At 45.5% G+C, this 19221-nt stretch overlaps 1 protein-coding gene across 1 annotated transcript in view; it reads right to left on the reverse strand.

Moving 5' to 3' along the window:
* GRIN2A (glutamate ionotropic receptor NMDA type subunit 2A) overlaps nucleotides 1-19221 on the reverse strand; it is a 363632-nt gene that overhangs the window by 131429 nt on the left and 212982 nt on the right. Inside the window, exon 4 of the mRNA XM_027043273.2 lies at nucleotides 17101-17693. Within this exon, the coding sequence (XP_026899074.1) occupies nucleotides 17101-17693 (593 nt within the window). The remainder of the gene's footprint in view (nucleotides 1-17100; nucleotides 17694-19221) is intronic.

Here is a 19221-nt window from a genome sequence, read left to right on the forward strand (position 1 = left end):
GTTAGTTCTTGTTATTAATTGACATCTTTACTCCCCCCTCCTCCCACCCATATTGTTGAGAGAGGAGGGAGCACATCAGGCTTCCACTGCTTTGCAACCTGTATCTTGTGGATTCGGAGGCAGAGAGTTCGGTCACTGTCTTTGTGTGGTCTAGATGACATCACATTGCCCCTGTGAACTTCATCACCTCCACCTGTTACGTGGGAATATACGCCACGTGACTTACAGAATTGTTGAGGATAAAAGGATCTTTGTATTTGAATCTAACAAGCTCTGAGTAATACTATTGTGACAGTTATTTGACTATGTCTCTGCAGAAGGGGAGCCGGGCAAAATGATGGTCCCGTTAATCACGGATCCTCCCACACGGCGCCAAGCTTCAGGACGTGACTCCTTGGGAAAAGCAAAAAGGAAAGTGACTTTAAGGTACCACCCAACCTTTCAAGGGGCCCAAGAGGTGGAGGGTGGGAGCTTTACCAACACCAGGAACGTGCAGCCATTTATTAATCTGGATCTTCTTGTTCTTTGCTTAGTTTTAGCACCTCCTGTGGGCAACGCAGGTCCTGGAGGAAGCCACCTGATGTCTAAAAGGCCCAACTTTAAGAGCCACGGGGGCAATGTGCCTCCTGCTCTGTGGATTAACAGTGACACCTCATGCCCCAGGGGGGAAGCTGGGAGCTGGCCCGAGACGTGGCTTTGACTAGGGGTTGGCTCAAGTCAACAAGCATCATTCACTCCAGCTCTCCTTCTGCCATCTTCTGTGTTCCCAACTCTTCAAGGAAGATTCCCGCCTGCCCCCAGCACATCTTCTATGGAAGGTCTCCAGATACCTCCTCCTGCTGTCACAGCACAGGGATGGGGCGGGTCAGGGGATGTCTGAAAGGAATTCACATCTGGAGGATGACGTTCTTGATGTGAGGAGACAACTGGAATCACTCTGACAGCCTCTGCTCTGTGCTTTCGTGACCGTCACTTAACAGTCCCTTGGGTAGAGGCAGTGTGGCCTCATGGTCAGAAAGACCTGAAACTGAGTCTACCCTCATAACATTTATGGTTTTCATTTCCTTATATACCCTAAAGGCTTTCCCATCTCAGAGACTTTGCACGCTCTGTTCCCTTTGCCTGGAGGGACTGTTTCGGCCTTTTCTCACGTCTGGTTCCTCTTTCACCTTTCAGTTGTGATGTCCCCTCCAGAGAGATGCATTTTCTTCACCCGCTCAAGTGAAGCCTTCCTCCCATCCTTGGAGTTTTCCATCTCAGGGCCCTGTATCCTTCCTTCTCAGCTGACATAACGAAGTGCCATTATTTTATTTATTCAATCCCCTTCTCATCTTTGTCTAAATTCCCTAGGAGACCGTAATCTCATGAAGGTAGGGACCCTACTCTGGTTTTCCCTCCAGTGTCCCCTGCAAGGCTTGGCAATGAACACGAGATAAGTTCTTCAAACACATGGATGAATGCAATTATGGCTCTTGCTCGCTCATCATATGACCTTGAAAAAGCCCCTTTCCTTTCCTGAACCTCTGTTTTCTTGTGTATAACATGAGGGGATCATCAGCTTATAGACAGAACACTGGATACTGTTAGTCTAGAGCAGCAATTGTGCAGATACTCATCTTTTGCATTTTGACCTTTTTTGAAATAAAGATCATTTTATAATGGCTTGGGTCTTAAGACTCTATAAAATACAGGAATATCTCAGGCAGGGACCAAGGTCTTAGACTTAAAAGAAGTCCTCTGGAAAGCCACGGCGATGTAGCTCCACGTACGTGTTTGTCATTTACGGAGCAAGTAAACAAAAAACGCTGATGCACTCTACTCCCCAATTTCCCCATCACCTCCCCCTCATTTCCTCTCTGAGGACTGCCTCCTCCCCACTTTCTTAGTTAATGAGACTACTTTCCAAAATTTTAAAAAATCCATTTTTCCTTCAAAAGCCCCAGGGAGTCCACATAATGAAACACACTTAATTAAGCCATGCAGAACAATCCTGCCACCTAGGAGGTATTTTTCATTCCATTTCCTTCAGTCTTTCGGAGAATCATATTCGTATCCAAGAACTAACATTCAGAGGCTCACATAGCACAGGCAGGGCAAGGAGCTAAGTGCTGTTCATGCCTTACTGAATTCTTACAAACTCCCCACTGTGAGAGGGGACCAGCATCATCTCTCCCTTTTATAGATGACAAAATGAGGTCCAGATGTAGTTAGTTCCTTGCTCAAGTTCTCACAGCTAACATGTGGCAGAAAAAGCTAGAATCTGATTCCAGAGACTGTGGATTTATAGGCTGGAATCCTCCAAAGGCTACAAATATATACCGAGCACAAATTATGTCCATCAAGGAGTCTTCTGTCTGGAATTACAGAGCCATAGTCGTCTTGCATAAAATAATCTTTTAAAAGTATTTATACTATCCCACTGTTGGTTAAATTCAGCTTCACCAAAGGCAACCACATTAATTTAAAGGGTATAATCCATGAATTAGTTAGCATAATGCTACAGATTAGCTGCCAAACATGCATATCCATCAAAATTCTTTTGGTTGCAAGCAGCAGGAAACAAACTTAAACAACTTAAACCACTAAGGGAGTCTGGTGGTTAATATCTGAAAAGATCAGTGATAGGGCAGACTTCAGGTACAGTATGATCATGGCTTTGGTCTGTTCTCCATGCTATGCTTCTCTTAGTTCTGTCTCAGGTATGAGTCACCTCTAACTGCAGCCTGATTTCTTTCATGGTAGAAAACTGGCAACAGAAATTCCAGGCCTCACAATCTGCACATTTCCTATACATCAAATGGCTACGATCTGCGGCCCATCAGACCAACTCAGACCCGTGTCTACTCATCAAGCAATCAGCATGGTGAGACGGACGGATGGATTTTTGTTGTTGTTGCTGTTGGCTGTGGCCAAGGGCCTGCCCAGCACACGCTGCACAACGGAAGAAGGGAGGATTGCAATCTGGAGAAGCCAAGTGCCTTACACTCCACACCAAGCTCAGGGGTCCCCGCAGAAGCCTACCCCACTCCCCTCCTAACACTTTCCAACACCTTCCCATAGCACTGGAAACAAAGCTCAACACCTTCACTGTGGCCTCTAAGACCCCCGTCTACCTCTCCAAAGGCATGTTCCACTGACGGACCCATCCTGCTTCTGCTGTTCCGACCTGACTGCTGTGCCTCAAGCCATGCAAGCAACTTCCCAGCTCAGTCCTTTGCCCACACTGGCCCCCCATCCAGAACATTCTGGCCCCAGATCTTCATATCACTTTCTTATTCGCTTCATTTGGATACGGGCCTAAATGTCACCTCCCCAACCATTGTATCTGAAACAACACCCTTGCATTCTCTGTCCCCTTATTCTGCCCTATTTCTCTTCCTATCCCATGTCAATACCAACCTGACATTATACGTTTGATCATATATTCTCAGTCTTCCCACCAGCCTGGGAACTTCAGGAGGGGAACCTTTGTCTGTTGTGCTTGTGGCTGCCCGTGTCCCATACCTACCACAGGGTTGAATACATGAACAAATGCATGTGGGAATTAAAGGAGGAAGGGTGGGAGGGAGGCAGAAGGGAAGGAAGGGAGGAGAGAAGGAGGGAGGATGGAGGGAAAGAGGGAGAGAAGAAGGGAAGAGGGAGGGAGGGAGGGAGGGAGGAAGCAAGGGAAGGAGGGAGGAAAAGAGGGAGGGAGGGAAGGAGGGAGGAAGGGCCAAAGGGAAAAGGGAAGGAGGAAGGAAGGGAAGCATGAAACGCAGACAGTCAGGGGATGAAACGTGTAACAGATACCAGGGACTCCTTTTGTTCTATTTGTTTTGTTTTGTTTTGTTTTGTTTTCACCTAGTCGGCTGAAGACAAACACTTTCTCCTAGTTCTGTGTTTGGAGCTCAGAGTCTATTTAAGAAAGGCTCTGTTTTGAAAGCTTAAGGTTTATTAAATTCAAGATCTGTAAAGGGCTCAGAGGCAGGCATGATGACTTCCTCCCCCGTCTCCTACACAGAGTGGAAGATGTTTGCCAAGGCTTCGGCCTCCCTGCATATGTGTGAAGAGAACACTTTAAAAACCAAGGCAAAGGCGCCTGGGGGGCTCAGTCGGTTAAGCATCTGACTCTCGATCTTGGCTCAGGTCACTATCTCACAGTTTGTGAGTTCGAGCCCCGTGTCAGGTTCTACACTGACAGTGTGGAGCCTGCTTGGGATTCCCTCTCATCTCCCTGGCTCTCTGTCCCTCCCCTGCTTTCTCTCTCTCTCAAAAATAAATAAACTTTTAAAAAAGATGTTAAAAATCAAGGCAGACAACTCCACTGGGACCTGCCCTACAACCAGCATCAAGATTAAATATTGCTTCTCTCTTCCTTTTTACCTTCTATTTCTTTCCTTCTGCCTGGTCAGAATTACTGAGACTCCCTTGCTGATGTTTTTGCTCAATTCTTTGCATCCAGCTAATATTTACTGGCGCTCCTCAGAGATGCACAGTCTGAAGGGACGCATTCTAGAACTCATCTAAAGGGAGCTGATGACTCTGCAACTGAGCTTTCGACTATTCTCATAAAAATTCTCCCAGGAAAGGTCAACCTCTACCCTTTGTTCTGTCCTCTCTTCATTCTTGGCAACATGCCAACGCTGATCTCTGTGCTAATGACAATAATAATAATTGATGTTGACAGTAAAACTATTAACGTTTTCAGGGAGGTTTTGTGATTTATAAAATGAAACCCCATGCATTGCATTTCTGTGACAAGTCAACTTGCAAAGCACGCCAATGACTCCTGCCCCAAATGGGGAGATCTCTGTACACGCTTTGGGGCACTGGGAAACTTCCTAGGGCCTCATGAAAACACACCTGGAGAGTCCTCTTTCCTGGGGCTGCCAGAGGGTCAGAGGAGCAGGTGCTGAAGTCAGAGAGGCCATCGTGGTCCTGGTTGTGCCACTAAATGACCCTGGGAAAGTCCTTTTTCTCCCTGAGATTTTTCTTTCTCGTGCAAAAAGAGGAAAGATGATACTATGGGTCTCATGGAGCTGTTGTGAGAACAGAATAAGATAATACACGTCAACATCCTTAACACAGCATCAAGACCAGAGCAACTGCTGTGTTAGCAACTATCACCACTCACCCACTGACACACATTTAAGTGTCTACATCATGCTAGGTAGTGGTGTATACAGTAACGATGACTAGGTCCCTGGAGATGTTCTTCTTCATCTCCACCAGCACCACCACATTATTATTATTCATCACAAAGGACCTAGAAGGAAAGAGGATACAGGTGCAGTGGAAGCAACCCATCTAGCTCTGGGAGAAAGAAAATCTGGGTTTCCCATGTTTCTGCCATTAACGAGTCTCTCATCAGTGAAAAATGAACCCTGTGTCTTCCAGGCCTCAATTTCCTCACCTGTAAAAAGGAAAGAGAAGCAATGGACAATCTCGATGTTACAAAACCAGCTGAAAATAATTTGTAACAACTAATAACATACTTGGCGAATTTGGGCCATAAACAAGGAAAAATCAGATCAGAACCACATACTTGACAAGGTGTAGGTGATCAAGGGACCCTTCCAGCAGTGACTGGTAACACACAGCATGGGCTCCATCAGACTCCCTTGTTTGCCATTTATTGGACAGGTTCTAGGATATTGCAAAAGGCTAGATCCCTGCCCCACCACCACTGAGAACAAATCTCTCTTCCCAGCTTTAGAAGAACATCTATGACTTAATCCACTCTGATGGGTGGGAACTCCCCATGGGTAGTTCAGGAAGTACTTGTCTTTGGGCAAAGTCAAATTCCCACCGGTAAGTTGAACAGAAAAATAGGTTTAGGACCCAGGGCCACAGAGAATGACCACTTAGCCCCTGATGACTATGTCCTAGACACCCCCAGCTGAAACTTTTAAAACACTGTGTTTGTTTGTTTGTTTTTGAGAAAACGTGAGTGAAAGATTAGGGGCTCCTCTCCAATATTACAGGGTGTCTCATCGCAGAGAATCACAGACTAGCAGATTTTTTTACATGACTTCTCTAGAATGTCTGTCCAATAATGTTGAAGGCATACAGAACGACAGAGACCTATGTTGTCCACAGACCTACTTGTTTGGACCCAGGTGGAAAGATCCCTGGAGGTGAGGTACCAAAACTTCCTGTTACCACTCATTCTGTTATCTACCACTCTTAAGGCTCATCAAGTTCTTATTTGGGTGATGATTATGAATGATGATGATGATTATGATAAAATAGCAAAATACAAGATGCATAAAGAGGCCATTGATGTAATACAAGTAAGGAGCCCAGGAGGGGATGAAAATAAACTGGGCAGGCCTTCTTGATAACACCCAGTTGACCATCTCCAGGTAGGAGGAAGGTTCCTATACAAGATGGCAGCCTTGGAGGCTCCTGAACTTACCTCCTTTCATGCACACCAAATCTAGAATTACACATGCAGCAATTACCTCTGAAAGAAATCCGGAAACTAGATCAGTGACTCCTATATATCAAGTGAACAATACCCACATCAAAGTGGGTAGGAAAGGCCGAGATACTCTTGCCATAAACACTACCACCTGCACAGCAACATACAGCTGGGACTCCCGACTCCCAGCTTCCTCCTGAGGAGTGAAGGGTTTGGACCCAACACCTAGAGCTCCAACCTTTAAAACTTCCAGATAGGCATGTGGAATTACCATCATCAGTGTTTCATATTTTTTAAGATTTGCTGAAAATATAATTTTTTGTGACACCTTTCAATTTTTAAATGTTGGGATTTATTCAAGTTTTGAAAACAATAAAAACATTCTGAGTCAAAAAAAAAGGAAAATACAACTTCAGGTCAATTTGCAACCTCAGAAAGTAGTGTAACAGGGTTTCGACCCAAACAAAGCTTGATTGGAATTCTAGCTTCATTTTATGTTAGCTGTGTGCCTTTTGTCCAGTTATATAATTTCTCTGGTCCTCAGTTTCACCAACTAAAATATGAGTTATTATGATTTATAATTGGCCTGCTGGTAATAAGTCTATTCAGCATCCATTGTCTTCTTCCTTGTTCTTAACAGAATTCACATTTGTTAAAACATCACGTTTGCCATAAAGCTTGATGGACCTTGGGGGGAACTTCCCCCATCTCCAATTCTTAGAGTAAGTCTAGATTGGTCTTAATGTATTCCTATTTGCCTTTTCAGTGACTGGACTGGGAATCCAGAATTAAGCCGGTGAGTACATGGCATTTTCAAAATGTCTGTTATTGGCCCAAATATGGACACATGACCTAATTTGGCCATGAACAAAGAAGTCATCCAAGGTGTGGCTGACAGCAAACTTAAGGTCCCAAAGAAAGAGGTTTGATAACAAAAACTACAATTACCAAAGAGCAGAGTCAAGAGATCATAGGGAAAAGAACAAGAGCCTTGATCATACTGCTTCTGAAGTCCACCCTACCTATGAAATTCCAATCAAATAATTCACTCACATACTGAATTTAGTTGACAGTTGCAGCAAAAATATCCTAGATGCACATCTAAGGATTATAGATAATTTATTTAAAGTGACTAGCACAGAAAAGACACTTAATACATGGCAGGGCACTTTAAAATTTCCATTACATCACATTTTAAAATATATATGTTTCTATAAGGTAACTTATGAAACTTGAAGTTACACACACACACACACACACACACACACACACTGATGTATTAATTAACTTGCTAAAACTTCCTTTTACTAATAGTGATGGAAATATAAAGGAAATGAGTCCACATCTCAGGAGAGCTGTTCTTCCTCACACAGGAAACTGAGTAGTGTGTGTATTTATTCCTTGTGTTTGGACAGGACTTAACCAAACGAAGCAAATCTCCGGAACTGGTGGTGGGGATTTGGACAAGAGTACACCAGACATGAGCAGATCAGCCAGTTCAGTCCCCAAACTGTGAAGCCTGGATAAAAACATGGCTGGCCTCCCCCCATGCCCATGCCAAACCTAGCTGGCAAACTAGCCTAACAGGGGCTCCTCCAGCCCTGGGATCCATGACAGGCGGTCAGGCACCAGGAGGCTGCATGGGGGCTCAGTCACACTGCAGGCAGGCAGCATCTATGTGGAGTCAAGAGAAGGGGACCAAGACAGAGAACAAGTGGAAATGCCCACCCATACTGGCTGTCCAGCACGAGGAGGGCTTCTGTCCTATATACAAGGAGGTGCATAGACAGACACTCTTCCAGGAGAGCCAACAAAAGACAGCCTGTAAATAAACTGGCCCTTCACATGTGCCCTTTACACTGTGGCACAGGTGCCCCCCTTGTGGCATAAAGGGTTTTTAACTTATTGTTTTGTATTGCATCAGATGTCTTCCAGATCATGTTAAGAATGAAGCAAAAGCAGGGGCGCCTGGGTGGCTCAGTCAGTTAAGCGTCCGACTTCAGCTCACGTCATGAGCTCACAGTTCGTGGCTTCCAGCCCCGTGTCGGGTTCTGTGCTGGCAGCTTGGAGCCTGGAGCCTGCTTCAGATTCTGTGTCTTCCTCTCTCTCTCTGTCCCTCCCCTACTCATGCTCTCTCTCTCTCAAAAATAAATATTAAAAAAATTCTTTTTTAAATGAAGCAAAAGCAGAGGTTTTGCCCCCTTCTTGAAGTATCACTTTCTCATCTCTCCAGATGCAAAGCTTGGCTTGCCATCTGTGTCCTGACTCCAGCCGAGTATGGTATTGGCTTCTTCTGACTCCAAGAATTGGCTGCTCGGATGATTTGCCTGGCACTTCATCGTGTGATTGGTCTTACTTTCTCCATGTATTGATTAAAACTGCTGGTATTATTATCTAACTCTCCTAGGGTGCACTCAACCTGGGCATACTAGCAATGGCCATAGATTATAGAACTCCGCAGGGCCCACAGTGCCTGCCATGATGTCTAGCATACAGCAGACACCATAAAGACACCCACCAGGCTCCATAACAGAAGCAGGGTACAGACAGTCTCCATGGGAAAAAGAGGCGGCTGAAGTTCCCAGCCCAACTCTTTCTCCCCAAGATTCTCCTTTCCCTTGGGGCTTATTTGCCAAGGAATGCTGGAGTTCCTCAAGGTTTCAGCCCCCGGTTAGTCTTCTGATTCTTCCTTACCCACCCCTAGGTGATGTCACCCAATCCTAGGGTTTCAACCGCCACCAATAAGCTTTGAAATGTGTGCTGCATATTTCGGTGTCAACTGAGACCCTCTTCTCCAATTGCCTACGTGAGATTTCCACTCGGGTGTCCAGCGTGTGTTCCATGAACACGCTCGAAATTAGATGCTCTTCCTGACCCCCTCCTCTCTACACCTGCTGCTTCCCCAGTTTTGTGAAAGGCACCACCATCTACTCAGCTGTATGAGTGCCAAATTCTTGATTAATATCTTTTATCACTTTATGTTCATCTGTGAAGCCTTGTTCATTTTACTGCACAACACACATTAAGCTCACTCACTCCTCTCTGAATACACGGCCATTACTCTCACACAAGTCTCTGCCTGCTCTCCCCTGGACTATGCCACAGTCTCCTAACTGATCCCTGTGCTTACACATTAAGATCCTCTGCCCCCAAAATACTGTCTGTCAGAAGGCACCAGAGTAATGAGGAGGGTGCTTTTTCTTTGCTTTATCTTCTCACAGAAGAGAGTTGCAGCAAATTATCAGTATACGTCACCAAATTAACAAGTTTCAAAATGAAAACTGTCTCAGCGTCCAACCCTGGGGGAAACAGATCGATCCATATTCTTGTTAGGCATGCGGGTCCCCAAATCCAAAGACTCGCATCGGGCAAATCTGAACAATATTTGTGCTGCATGTATGACCCCGAAACCACCTTTCCCTCAAGGTAAAGGCATGGCCAATTTCTGGTCCTTTCAAGTTGCCAGCATCCAGTTCCCACCATTTGTCAAGCTATTCATTGGATGCCAGTTGGAAATGATTGACTTGCATTGCAGGGTTGGCATACGGTACTTTTGACTTCCAGCCAAAAAAGACACGGCTGTGTTCCAGGAGAGATGCCACAGGCAGAGATGATGATGAAGAGAGGCTGTTGACTTAGCTGTCAGGCTGAACACCCAGGGAGCAGAGACCACCTCTCATGGGTCTGTCAGGACACAGGCGGGGTCAGCTCAAGCTGTGCACCCGGCCCTGGGAAGGAGGACAACTAACAGATCAGGTGCCAACTATAGCCTAGATGCTTGGCTGAGTGTATTACACGCATGTAAGTGTCACCACAGTCCCCTAGGGCTGGAATGATCTCTGTTTGCAGTCAAGAAGTGGAGGCTCAAAGAAATCAAGTAGAAATCAAGTAACTTGCCCAAGATAACCATGGCACTTTCCGAACTCACGTTCCACAAAGTCACAAAGTCTGGTGGAATGCACTTTGCGTTCTCAATCTGGCACTTGCACCTGGATTCTCTCGAATCTCATTTCTATATATCTCTTGCTGATTTGCTTTGAGGCTCAGCCTTTCTTCCTCATCATGGAGTCCAGAGCCCCAGTCAGATTTGCAGCACAAGCCCACAGGACGGCCGGGTCTCGTGGGTGCCTGGTGCCATTGCCAGAAATGTTTGTCGAGCATACAGTAATCCCACAGATAAATATTTGCAGAGTTATCACATTCACCCAGGGAAGTTTTAACTCCGGTCAGGCTCAGAGACTTAACGGAGTAGGCTCTTTTATTGGCAATAAAAAAAGAAACCAACAGTGTTAATTCTGACTTCTTAAAAACAAATAAACAAACAAAAAAACCAAAAAGGCAGCCCAGCTTAGTGCAGTCTGTTAATGGGTCGTTAAGCCAGGAACTTTTCCTGTGGTTATTTTAGAAATGAAGACTGAAAAAAGTATCAAGGAGGGGGGCCTGGGTGGCTCAGTCGGTTAAGTGTCCAACTTCAGCTCAGGTCATGATCTCACAGTTTGTACATTCGAGCCCCGCGTTGGGCTCTGTGCTGACAGCTCAGAGCATGGAGCCTGCTTCAGCTTCTGTGTCTCCTTCTCTCTCTCTCTGCCCCTCCTTTCTCTCTCTCTCTCTCTCTCCCTCTTTCAAAAATAATTAAACATTTAAAAATTTTTAAAAAGATAAAAGTACCAAAGTAACTTGGAAATGAATTAAGCTCACACATATAGATCTTCCTTCCATTTCGTTTTCTGTCAGGGTCATAATTTACAACATTATTGCTTCTTTTCGTTTAAATTTTTTGTTTGCTTGTTTGTTTATTTTGACAAAGAGAGAGCACAAGCTGGGAAGGGGCTGAGTGAAGCAGAGACAACCGGGCTCCATACCATCTGTACAGAGCCTTGTGTGGGGCTCAAACTCACGAACCATGAGACCATGACCTGAGCCAAGATCAAGAGTCCGATGCTTAACTGACTGAGCCACTGAGACCCCCCAATGTCGTTGCTTCTTAAAGCAGAAGCCTGATAAATCACAAAGTTAATTTAAAACATGTAAGTGCTCAAGCCAGATATCGTCAATTAAAGTCAAATAACTTCTCTTCAATAGGAATCCATTAACTCTCCTGGGAGAAGATGTTCTTTCCCCACTCATCTGGGCTAAAGATCTACTTGAACACTTCCGACCTCCAAGACACTTGTCCACATCCTGCTTCCTTAGCTAAAATGGAAGCCACGGGATGTACAGTCATAATTCAGTCGTTAAAAAGCAAGGTAGAAATCCATTTCTCACTTCCCTGCCTGTAAATAGCTTGCAGTCTAATAAGTATAATTAAAGAAACAATAATGACAATCACCACCACAATAATAATAACAACAGTAATTTTTGAAATGCCTCCTATCAGCCAGGCTTGTGTTTCAACATATATGCTTTCACTTAATTTTGGTACAATAAGATGACTACCCCCCTACACACACACACACACACACACGCACACACACACACATGTGTGTGTGTGTGCATTTTAGAAAAAATTATGGGTTTAGCATGGTTAGTAACTTAAACTTGGTAAGCAGTATGTGGCTAATTCCAAACCTGGCCATACGGACTTTTCTCTGTACCGAACTGCCTTCTTCCCACTGGCCATGCTCCTCCCAGGGTAAGCCTTTAGCAAGAGAGTTTAGGTCTAAAAAGAATCCACCTTTTGGGGTGCCTGGGTGGCTCAGTCAGTTAAGTGTCCGACTTTGGCTCAGGTCATGATCTCACGGTTCCTGAGTTCAAGCCCCGCATTGGGCTCTGTTGTAACAGTTCAGAGCCTGGAGCCTGCTTTGGATTCTGTGTTCCCCTCTCTCACTCTGCCCCTTCCCCCCACCAAAAATAAAATAAACATTAAAAAAATTAAAAAAAAAAAACAAAGCTACCAGAAAGATGTTTGGGAAATGTCAGCAAACATTGAGCCATCTCAACCCCAATCCACTTCTCCTTAGGTGTCATGATTCCCCAGAAGGACATCCCTTTCCTCCTGTACCTCCAACATAGTGAGACGAGCTTCCGCTATGAGATATTGCACTGCCCCTTAGGCCTCAAAGACAAGTCACAAATGGCAACACTGAACACTGCCTGACCCAATATTTATATGGGGGCTTTCTCTGTCTCGCCATCCAGGGATAATTGGTGTCTAGCATACAGAGGGACTAAATGCCCCGTGGGGAATGAATCAGTGGCAATCCTGTGGACTGTGGCATACAGACCCATCTGTTTCACTACCTGTTCTGTATCTACAAGTTATATTATAATAGTAACGACGTATAGTTTGCAGTCCATATGTCAGGCTGTGGGCTAAGAGGCAAATACTTCTCTTGTCCCCATGTTATGTCTCAGGAGGCAGCCTTGGAGGAATTAAGGGACTTGTCCAAAGCCTTCGATCTAGAAGAGTTCTAATCTGGGATTCAACCCCAGGCTTTGGTGCCAGACTTTTCACCCTGAGGCCACATTGCCTCCCAGAGGGCCCTATCCACCAGAGGCCTGGACGGACTCTTGGGACAGGACTGGACAGAACAGCCTCGGTTCCACACCAGCAGAACAGGTAATGTTCTACCTTCACAGCTCCAGGAATTACCAGTGACGTGCTCTGTGTTTGGTGAAGGGACAGATGTTTAATAACTTTGCAGTAGCAAGGAGGAGGTTACATAACATGGCTGAGCTATTTTTGAACTTTATAAAATGCTGACTGCTCTTTTCAAAGTGCCTTCTGTAAAACCAGGAATATTAAACATAAAGAACATTTTCCCCTTTCCCCCACCTTTTTTTCCCCCTGAAATCCCAGGGACAGAAACAGGTCCACGGCAAGATCATTAACACGTCATCCTGAGCAAGCAGTCTTTTCTACCAGGTCGCACGTCATAAGAAGTCATGGTTACAGTGCCCTAATGACACAAGCTCTGGGTAGGAGATCACAAGTCACGTCCCTGAAGACCACACAGGGACATGTGTAACTGGTTCCAAGATGGCACACTCAACCAGTCAAAGAGGGACCCCAGATCCCCACATCAATGTAGCACGACAGCCATCCATGTGAGTTTATCCGAACTTCTTCCAAGGTATTTGCATCCTCCTGACTACGTGGTGGGAGTAATGACACCTACTTGGTGACTGGATGCTTTGTGGAACCCTGAACTGGAGAGTCCTGGGATTCCAACTCGACTACAGACACTGAGGATCCCTTACGTTACCAACCTAAATGTCCATCCGAGGTGGATGGTTAAACAAACAATGCAATAGTTACATGCACAACAGAACGCAAGACAGCACCTAAGATGAATATGCTAGAAGGACACGGGTCCTCATAGATGGATCTTGAACCACAAGGTTGACGTAAAGGAAATTGGAATATATCAAACACCACTCATGTGCATTAGAAAGAACTGTGCCTTGGGTCTGAGGTTGCAGAGACGTCTGTACTAAAAGTAAAAACATGCACACAGATCTGGATTCCCACCAAGTTCATGGCAGTGTTTTTCCCTCCCAGGGAGAGAAAAGGAAGAAAGTGGGACTCGGGAGAGGTATATCAGGACTGCTACGTGGTCGGTAATGCGTATTTCTTTTAAAAATTTGAAACCAATGTGACATATTGGGGTGGGTGTTTCATCAGACTCTGTACTAGCTTTTTGTTCTTCCCTCATATTTTTAAAAAAGCCCTTGTTACCTGAGTCTGTCGCAATGCAAACCTCCTTCTTCAGCACACTGTACGTTCTTTGAGGACGGAAGTTATGTCTTCATTCCTGTGTGTGTTTTGGGGGCTAGCATGGGTTCCACTGGAAGGAAGGAATGACTGATAGAGGAGAAGAGAATGGTGTCCTTAATGCGTTTCTGAAAAACTGCCATTTGGGGGCTTTCTCCAGCTTCCAGCCCTTCCCTTGCCTGGCAAACTGCTCCTCTGGCCTGGATGAGTTTAAGAAACACCGTGCCAGTGGGCAAGTATAGTAAGAAGCCACCGCTTGCACCACATTCCAGCCTCGCACACAGGGCGAGCATTGCCAGTGGTCCACGGAAGGAGAGAGGTTTCATTAAACACCAGGCAGTGGATGACGGCTTACCACACTTGATCCATTACTACTCTGGGGCTGAAGCACCATCTACAAAAATCGCTGCATTCAAAACATAACTCCTAGAAACAGCATGACAGCATTTCACAGCAGTGGGGTTTTTTTTGTTTTTTTTTTTTTTTTTTTTAGGAACAGAATTCAGGATGGTCACTCGAAGGAGCTCTGTATGTCTTGACAATTATCCTTCTCCAATTCCTTTTCCTGTATACATTATATTTCAATTGCCCTAAAATTGAGTTATGTTTTCATCAAAATTATACATTTCTGAATATTCCAGCTGCAGGGCATTTTTGATGGGAAGTGAGTACTCATTAGCCCAGCCCTCGTGTTTGCGCTGGCAGAAATCCTGCCTCTGTAAGAGGCTTCCAGGCCTCATACTCATTTCCCGGAGTTCCCTCCTGATCTTTAGGCAATTCTTCAAAACGCTCAAAGCGGTAATGGAGAAACAGGATGGCTAAAGAGAGAATCCGAGGGGAAGGGGAAATTCTGAAGGACCACAATTTCTTAATTCAAGAGTTTATTTTCCATGTGTATACCAATTTTATTTTATTTTTTATTTTTTTAATGTTTTTATTTTTTTGAGACAGAGAGAGACAGAGCATGAGCAGGGGAGGGGCAGAGAGAGGGAGACACAGAGTCTGAAGCAGGCTCCAGGCTCTGAGCTGTCAGCACAGAGCCCAACGTGGGGCTCGAACTCACAGACTGTGAGATCATGCCCTGAACCGAAGTCGGATGCTTAACCGACTGAGCCACCCAGGCGCCCCTGTGTATACCAATTTTAAAGATGTATAATCTTTCCACATGTGCACACCTCTGGACTCAGAGATAATCCCTGCACTGTAGCAGATTCAAGGTCCTAAAAACACCCAGAGTCACTTTGGAGTGACGTGTTACTCTGCTGGTAATAAACCTACCTAGTCTGCCTACTGTCATTTCTAATGACCAAAAACAACGTCACTGGTCATTCTGACAAGTAGTCAATAATCACTGGGGGCCAGGCACGGCGCTAAGCAGTACTTTTCACGCATCGCCTCATTTCATACTCAGGACAATCCATGGAACATTGGTTCTCAGTGCATGGTCCCCAGACTAGCAATATCAGCAGCACCGAGGAACCTGCTACAATTGCAAATTCTGTCCCCGCATCTCCCGTGGCCCCCGGAGCTACTGAATTACAGACTGAGTGTGGAGCCCCAAAATCTGTGGTTTAACAAGCCCTCCTGGTGATTCGGATGCACACTCAAATTTGACGAGCACCCCCTAGGAAGCAATGCTACCATCGCCACTTGGCAATGAACAACCGAGGCGCGGAAAGGTAAAATGGTTATCCGAGGCAAACAGAAAGTGAGCCAGACAAGATTTGAACCCTGATAAATCGAGGCCTGGAGTCCAGGCCCTTAACCACAGAACTACACCACGCATTACGTACAGAAGGAGCATGGATTAAATCACCAGACGTCAGGCAAAAGCATGCAAAATGGGTGCAGGGGTGATCATTCTAAATGTCAACAGCCAAGCCATAATGATGGGTCACAAGGAACAATGACACTCCTGAGAAACACCGAACTTAAATGTCCACCAAGATGCGAGTGGTTGAATACATTAGGATACATCCATGTGATGGAATACAATGAGGCTTCAAAAGCAGTATCTGCCAAGATTTCCAATGACCTACAAAAATAGGACACAAGAAGGGAAGAAATTCAGACACAGACTCAAACAGAGGATGGAACACCCAGCGTGGGCAGTTTTCCCAAACTGTGACATGTTGGTGGGGACGTGGGAAGCCTGGTGACTTCACAAACTGCTTGCGTGGATATAAATTGGTAGAGTTACTTTGTGGGACAAATTGGCAACAGACACTTCAATTTTTAAATGCGTGTGCTCTGTGACCCCAGAGTTCTACTTCTGAGAATCCGCCCTGGAGAAACCCTGACACATGTGCACAGAGACATGTGGGAGGGTGATCCCTGTGGTTTAGTTTGTGATGGAAAAAGAAAAATCAGAAACAACCTGAATTTCTATCATTATGGAGACTGGATAAACAAACCATGGTATATCTCTATTGAGAGAGGTAATGTGCACAGGTTTGAAAGAATACACACACACACCCATACGTATGTATACCGACACCCACATATGTATCTGCATACATTCATACATATGTACGTGTGTATATATATACATCTTTGTACATATATTCATATATGTGTATATATCTATATATAAAAATATATGCATATGTACACACACATGCACGCTGGAGATACGGTTATAGATAGAAAATGGATAGATGGAGAGATACGTAGATAGATACGGAGACAGGTCTCGTATGTAGGTTTCCAAGGTGTATCATTGAGTAAAAACAGAAGGTTGCAGAGAACGAAGCATGATGGAACTTAAAAACGAAAGATGAGCCGGGGGGTGAGGGGAGGAGAGACTAAGATCAATGGAACAAAGCAAGTCCCGTAAGCGCACGCACAACACTCCCTACCGTCAGCGCACATTTCCAGCAGCAAGTACGTATGTGTTGCTCTGAGTATTTCAACAACCAAAGAAGCAAACAAACAACAAAACACTGGTCCCATTCTGGGACACAAGCAAAGACGGCCCTCTTACTGGTGCAGGGTGTGTGGTGGGGCCTCCGGCTTCTCTGTCTGTCCGTAGCAGCTGGCCTTGGCCTCAGGGATATAGGAGAACTTCTCCAACATGGAATACGCGGCAGTGGTTAGGATGCCCAGGCCGTCCCTCACTCGCGCCTCCAGGCTGTAGTCCCAGTCGTCGTAGGAGACTGAAATGAGTCCTGATGGAAACTCTTTGGGGATGAGCTCCGTGTTCCCAGAAACCAAGCTGGGGACAATCCAGAAGAAATCATATCCAGTGAGGCCCAGGGAGCGGGCCTCACTCAGGATGAGGACGGCCTCATCTTTGGAACAGTAGAGCAGGATGACGGAAGAGTGGATCTTCTTCAACTGGACTTGCGTCTTTGCGTCCTCGAAGGAAGTGTCCAGGGTGATCACGTTCTGCATGTCCCAGCCCACAAAGCTGTTGTCCACTGTGGTCTTGATGAAGCTGATAAAGTCCCTGTAGCCAGGGAAGATGGTGGTCACCAAGGAGAAGACATGCCAGTCGTAATCCTGCATGATCTTCAGCATGACCGTGGCTTGTTGCTGGATGGACGCTCCAAATTGGAAGAAGGTTGACGTCGGATCCTGCCAACAGGTTAAAAAAAAAAAAAGAAAGAAAGAAAGAAAGAAAGAAAGAAAAAGAAAAAGCAAAACAGAGGATGAGGCAGAAGGTGGTTTATATATAACCATCTGTCTTTATAGGCTTTAAAAATGCCTTCTTAGAAGGGAGGGAAAACATATCACACACGTATTCATCCCAAACATTCTTGAGCACCTACTATATGCCACACTTGGGAACAGATGCCGGGAATACACTGAGGAGAGAGACCCTGAACTTGGGAGCCCACAGTCTGGTGCCTGAAGGACATCTGTTATTTGTTCCAGCTCATTTTCCTCTAGTTCATTCCACAACCTGCCCCCCACCCCCACCTTTGGGCCCATGTGGCTTCAACACAATGAACTCTATCTGGCCCCAGGCTCTGGACTGGAAAATGAATTCAGGGGAGACAATATCAGGACACAGAGACACAGTCCTGATGACATACTTGGAGCACCTGGAGTCCGCTATGCCTAAAGACTTTCACTCTAGACCTGTTGGCTGTGTGAACCAGCAAGTCCCCAAGTTCACCTGAGCCACTTTGAGTAGGATTTCTGTCATGTGGACTCTAGACTCCTATGTAATATAAAGTATAATAAATGCTAGGTGGACATCTATCTGGATGTCTATGTGAATCAGCAAGTATCTGTTGAACACTTACCTAACTATGCAGCAACACCATTTTAGAACTTGGGGAAACAATGATATATAAGACAGACAAAGACAGGGTCTCTGCCTTTGTACACGTGGCAGGAATTTGAGGAAGAACAATTTCCAGGGACTAGAGGATGAGAGAGGCACAAGGAGATGCCGAAGGAGTATCGGGGTGAAGAAGAGGGGAAATGAATGGGCATTAGAGTCAGCGGAGACCTGCGGATACACCTTGGCTATTCTAAGAGCTGGAGATAAATCATTATGGCTCATGACGTAGGAGGGAGATGAGATGATGGTGAAAAGGCTTGGCAGAAATCCCATCATGTGTGGCTTCAGGGATATGTTCAGAGGCTGAGACCTTATTCAAGCATAAGAGGGAGCTGCTGGATGCTCTTACTCTGGAAAGTGACATGGCCATTTGTGTTGGGTTAAAGGGCCCCTTAATAGTCCTAGCATCTCCCCAAGTCATGATCTGATCATGAGAACATACTTCCATTTAGAAAAGGCAGGCGATGCCTACGGTTATGTCATTTACAAACCACCTTCATGCCTCTTAACTCGTTAAAGCCCCCACGAGATCCTACGAAGGTGGTGTTATTGGCAGGGGGAAATGAGGCTCAAAATGAACTCAGGTTCTGGTTCCACGGCCAGCCCCCTTTCCAAAACACAGCCACGACTTTCTTGGGATCATTGAAGATCTACAGATAGCAGATGCTGAAACCATGCTGTTGACTGGCTGGCCTGGCACAAAGATGCCAGCTAAACAGAAGGTATGCCTGTGTGTTACAGCAAAACACAATTTGACAAGTGCTGAGATAGATTCCTCCCCCTCCCCCACCCCAGGGAACTAAAAGGATTCTC

The sequence above is a fragment of the Acinonyx jubatus genome, chromosome E3 (genome assembly GCF_027475565.1).
Source record: "Acinonyx jubatus isolate Ajub_Pintada_27869175 chromosome E3, VMU_Ajub_asm_v1.0, whole genome shotgun sequence".
NCBI lineage: Eukaryota > Metazoa > Chordata > Mammalia > Carnivora > Felidae > Acinonyx > Acinonyx jubatus.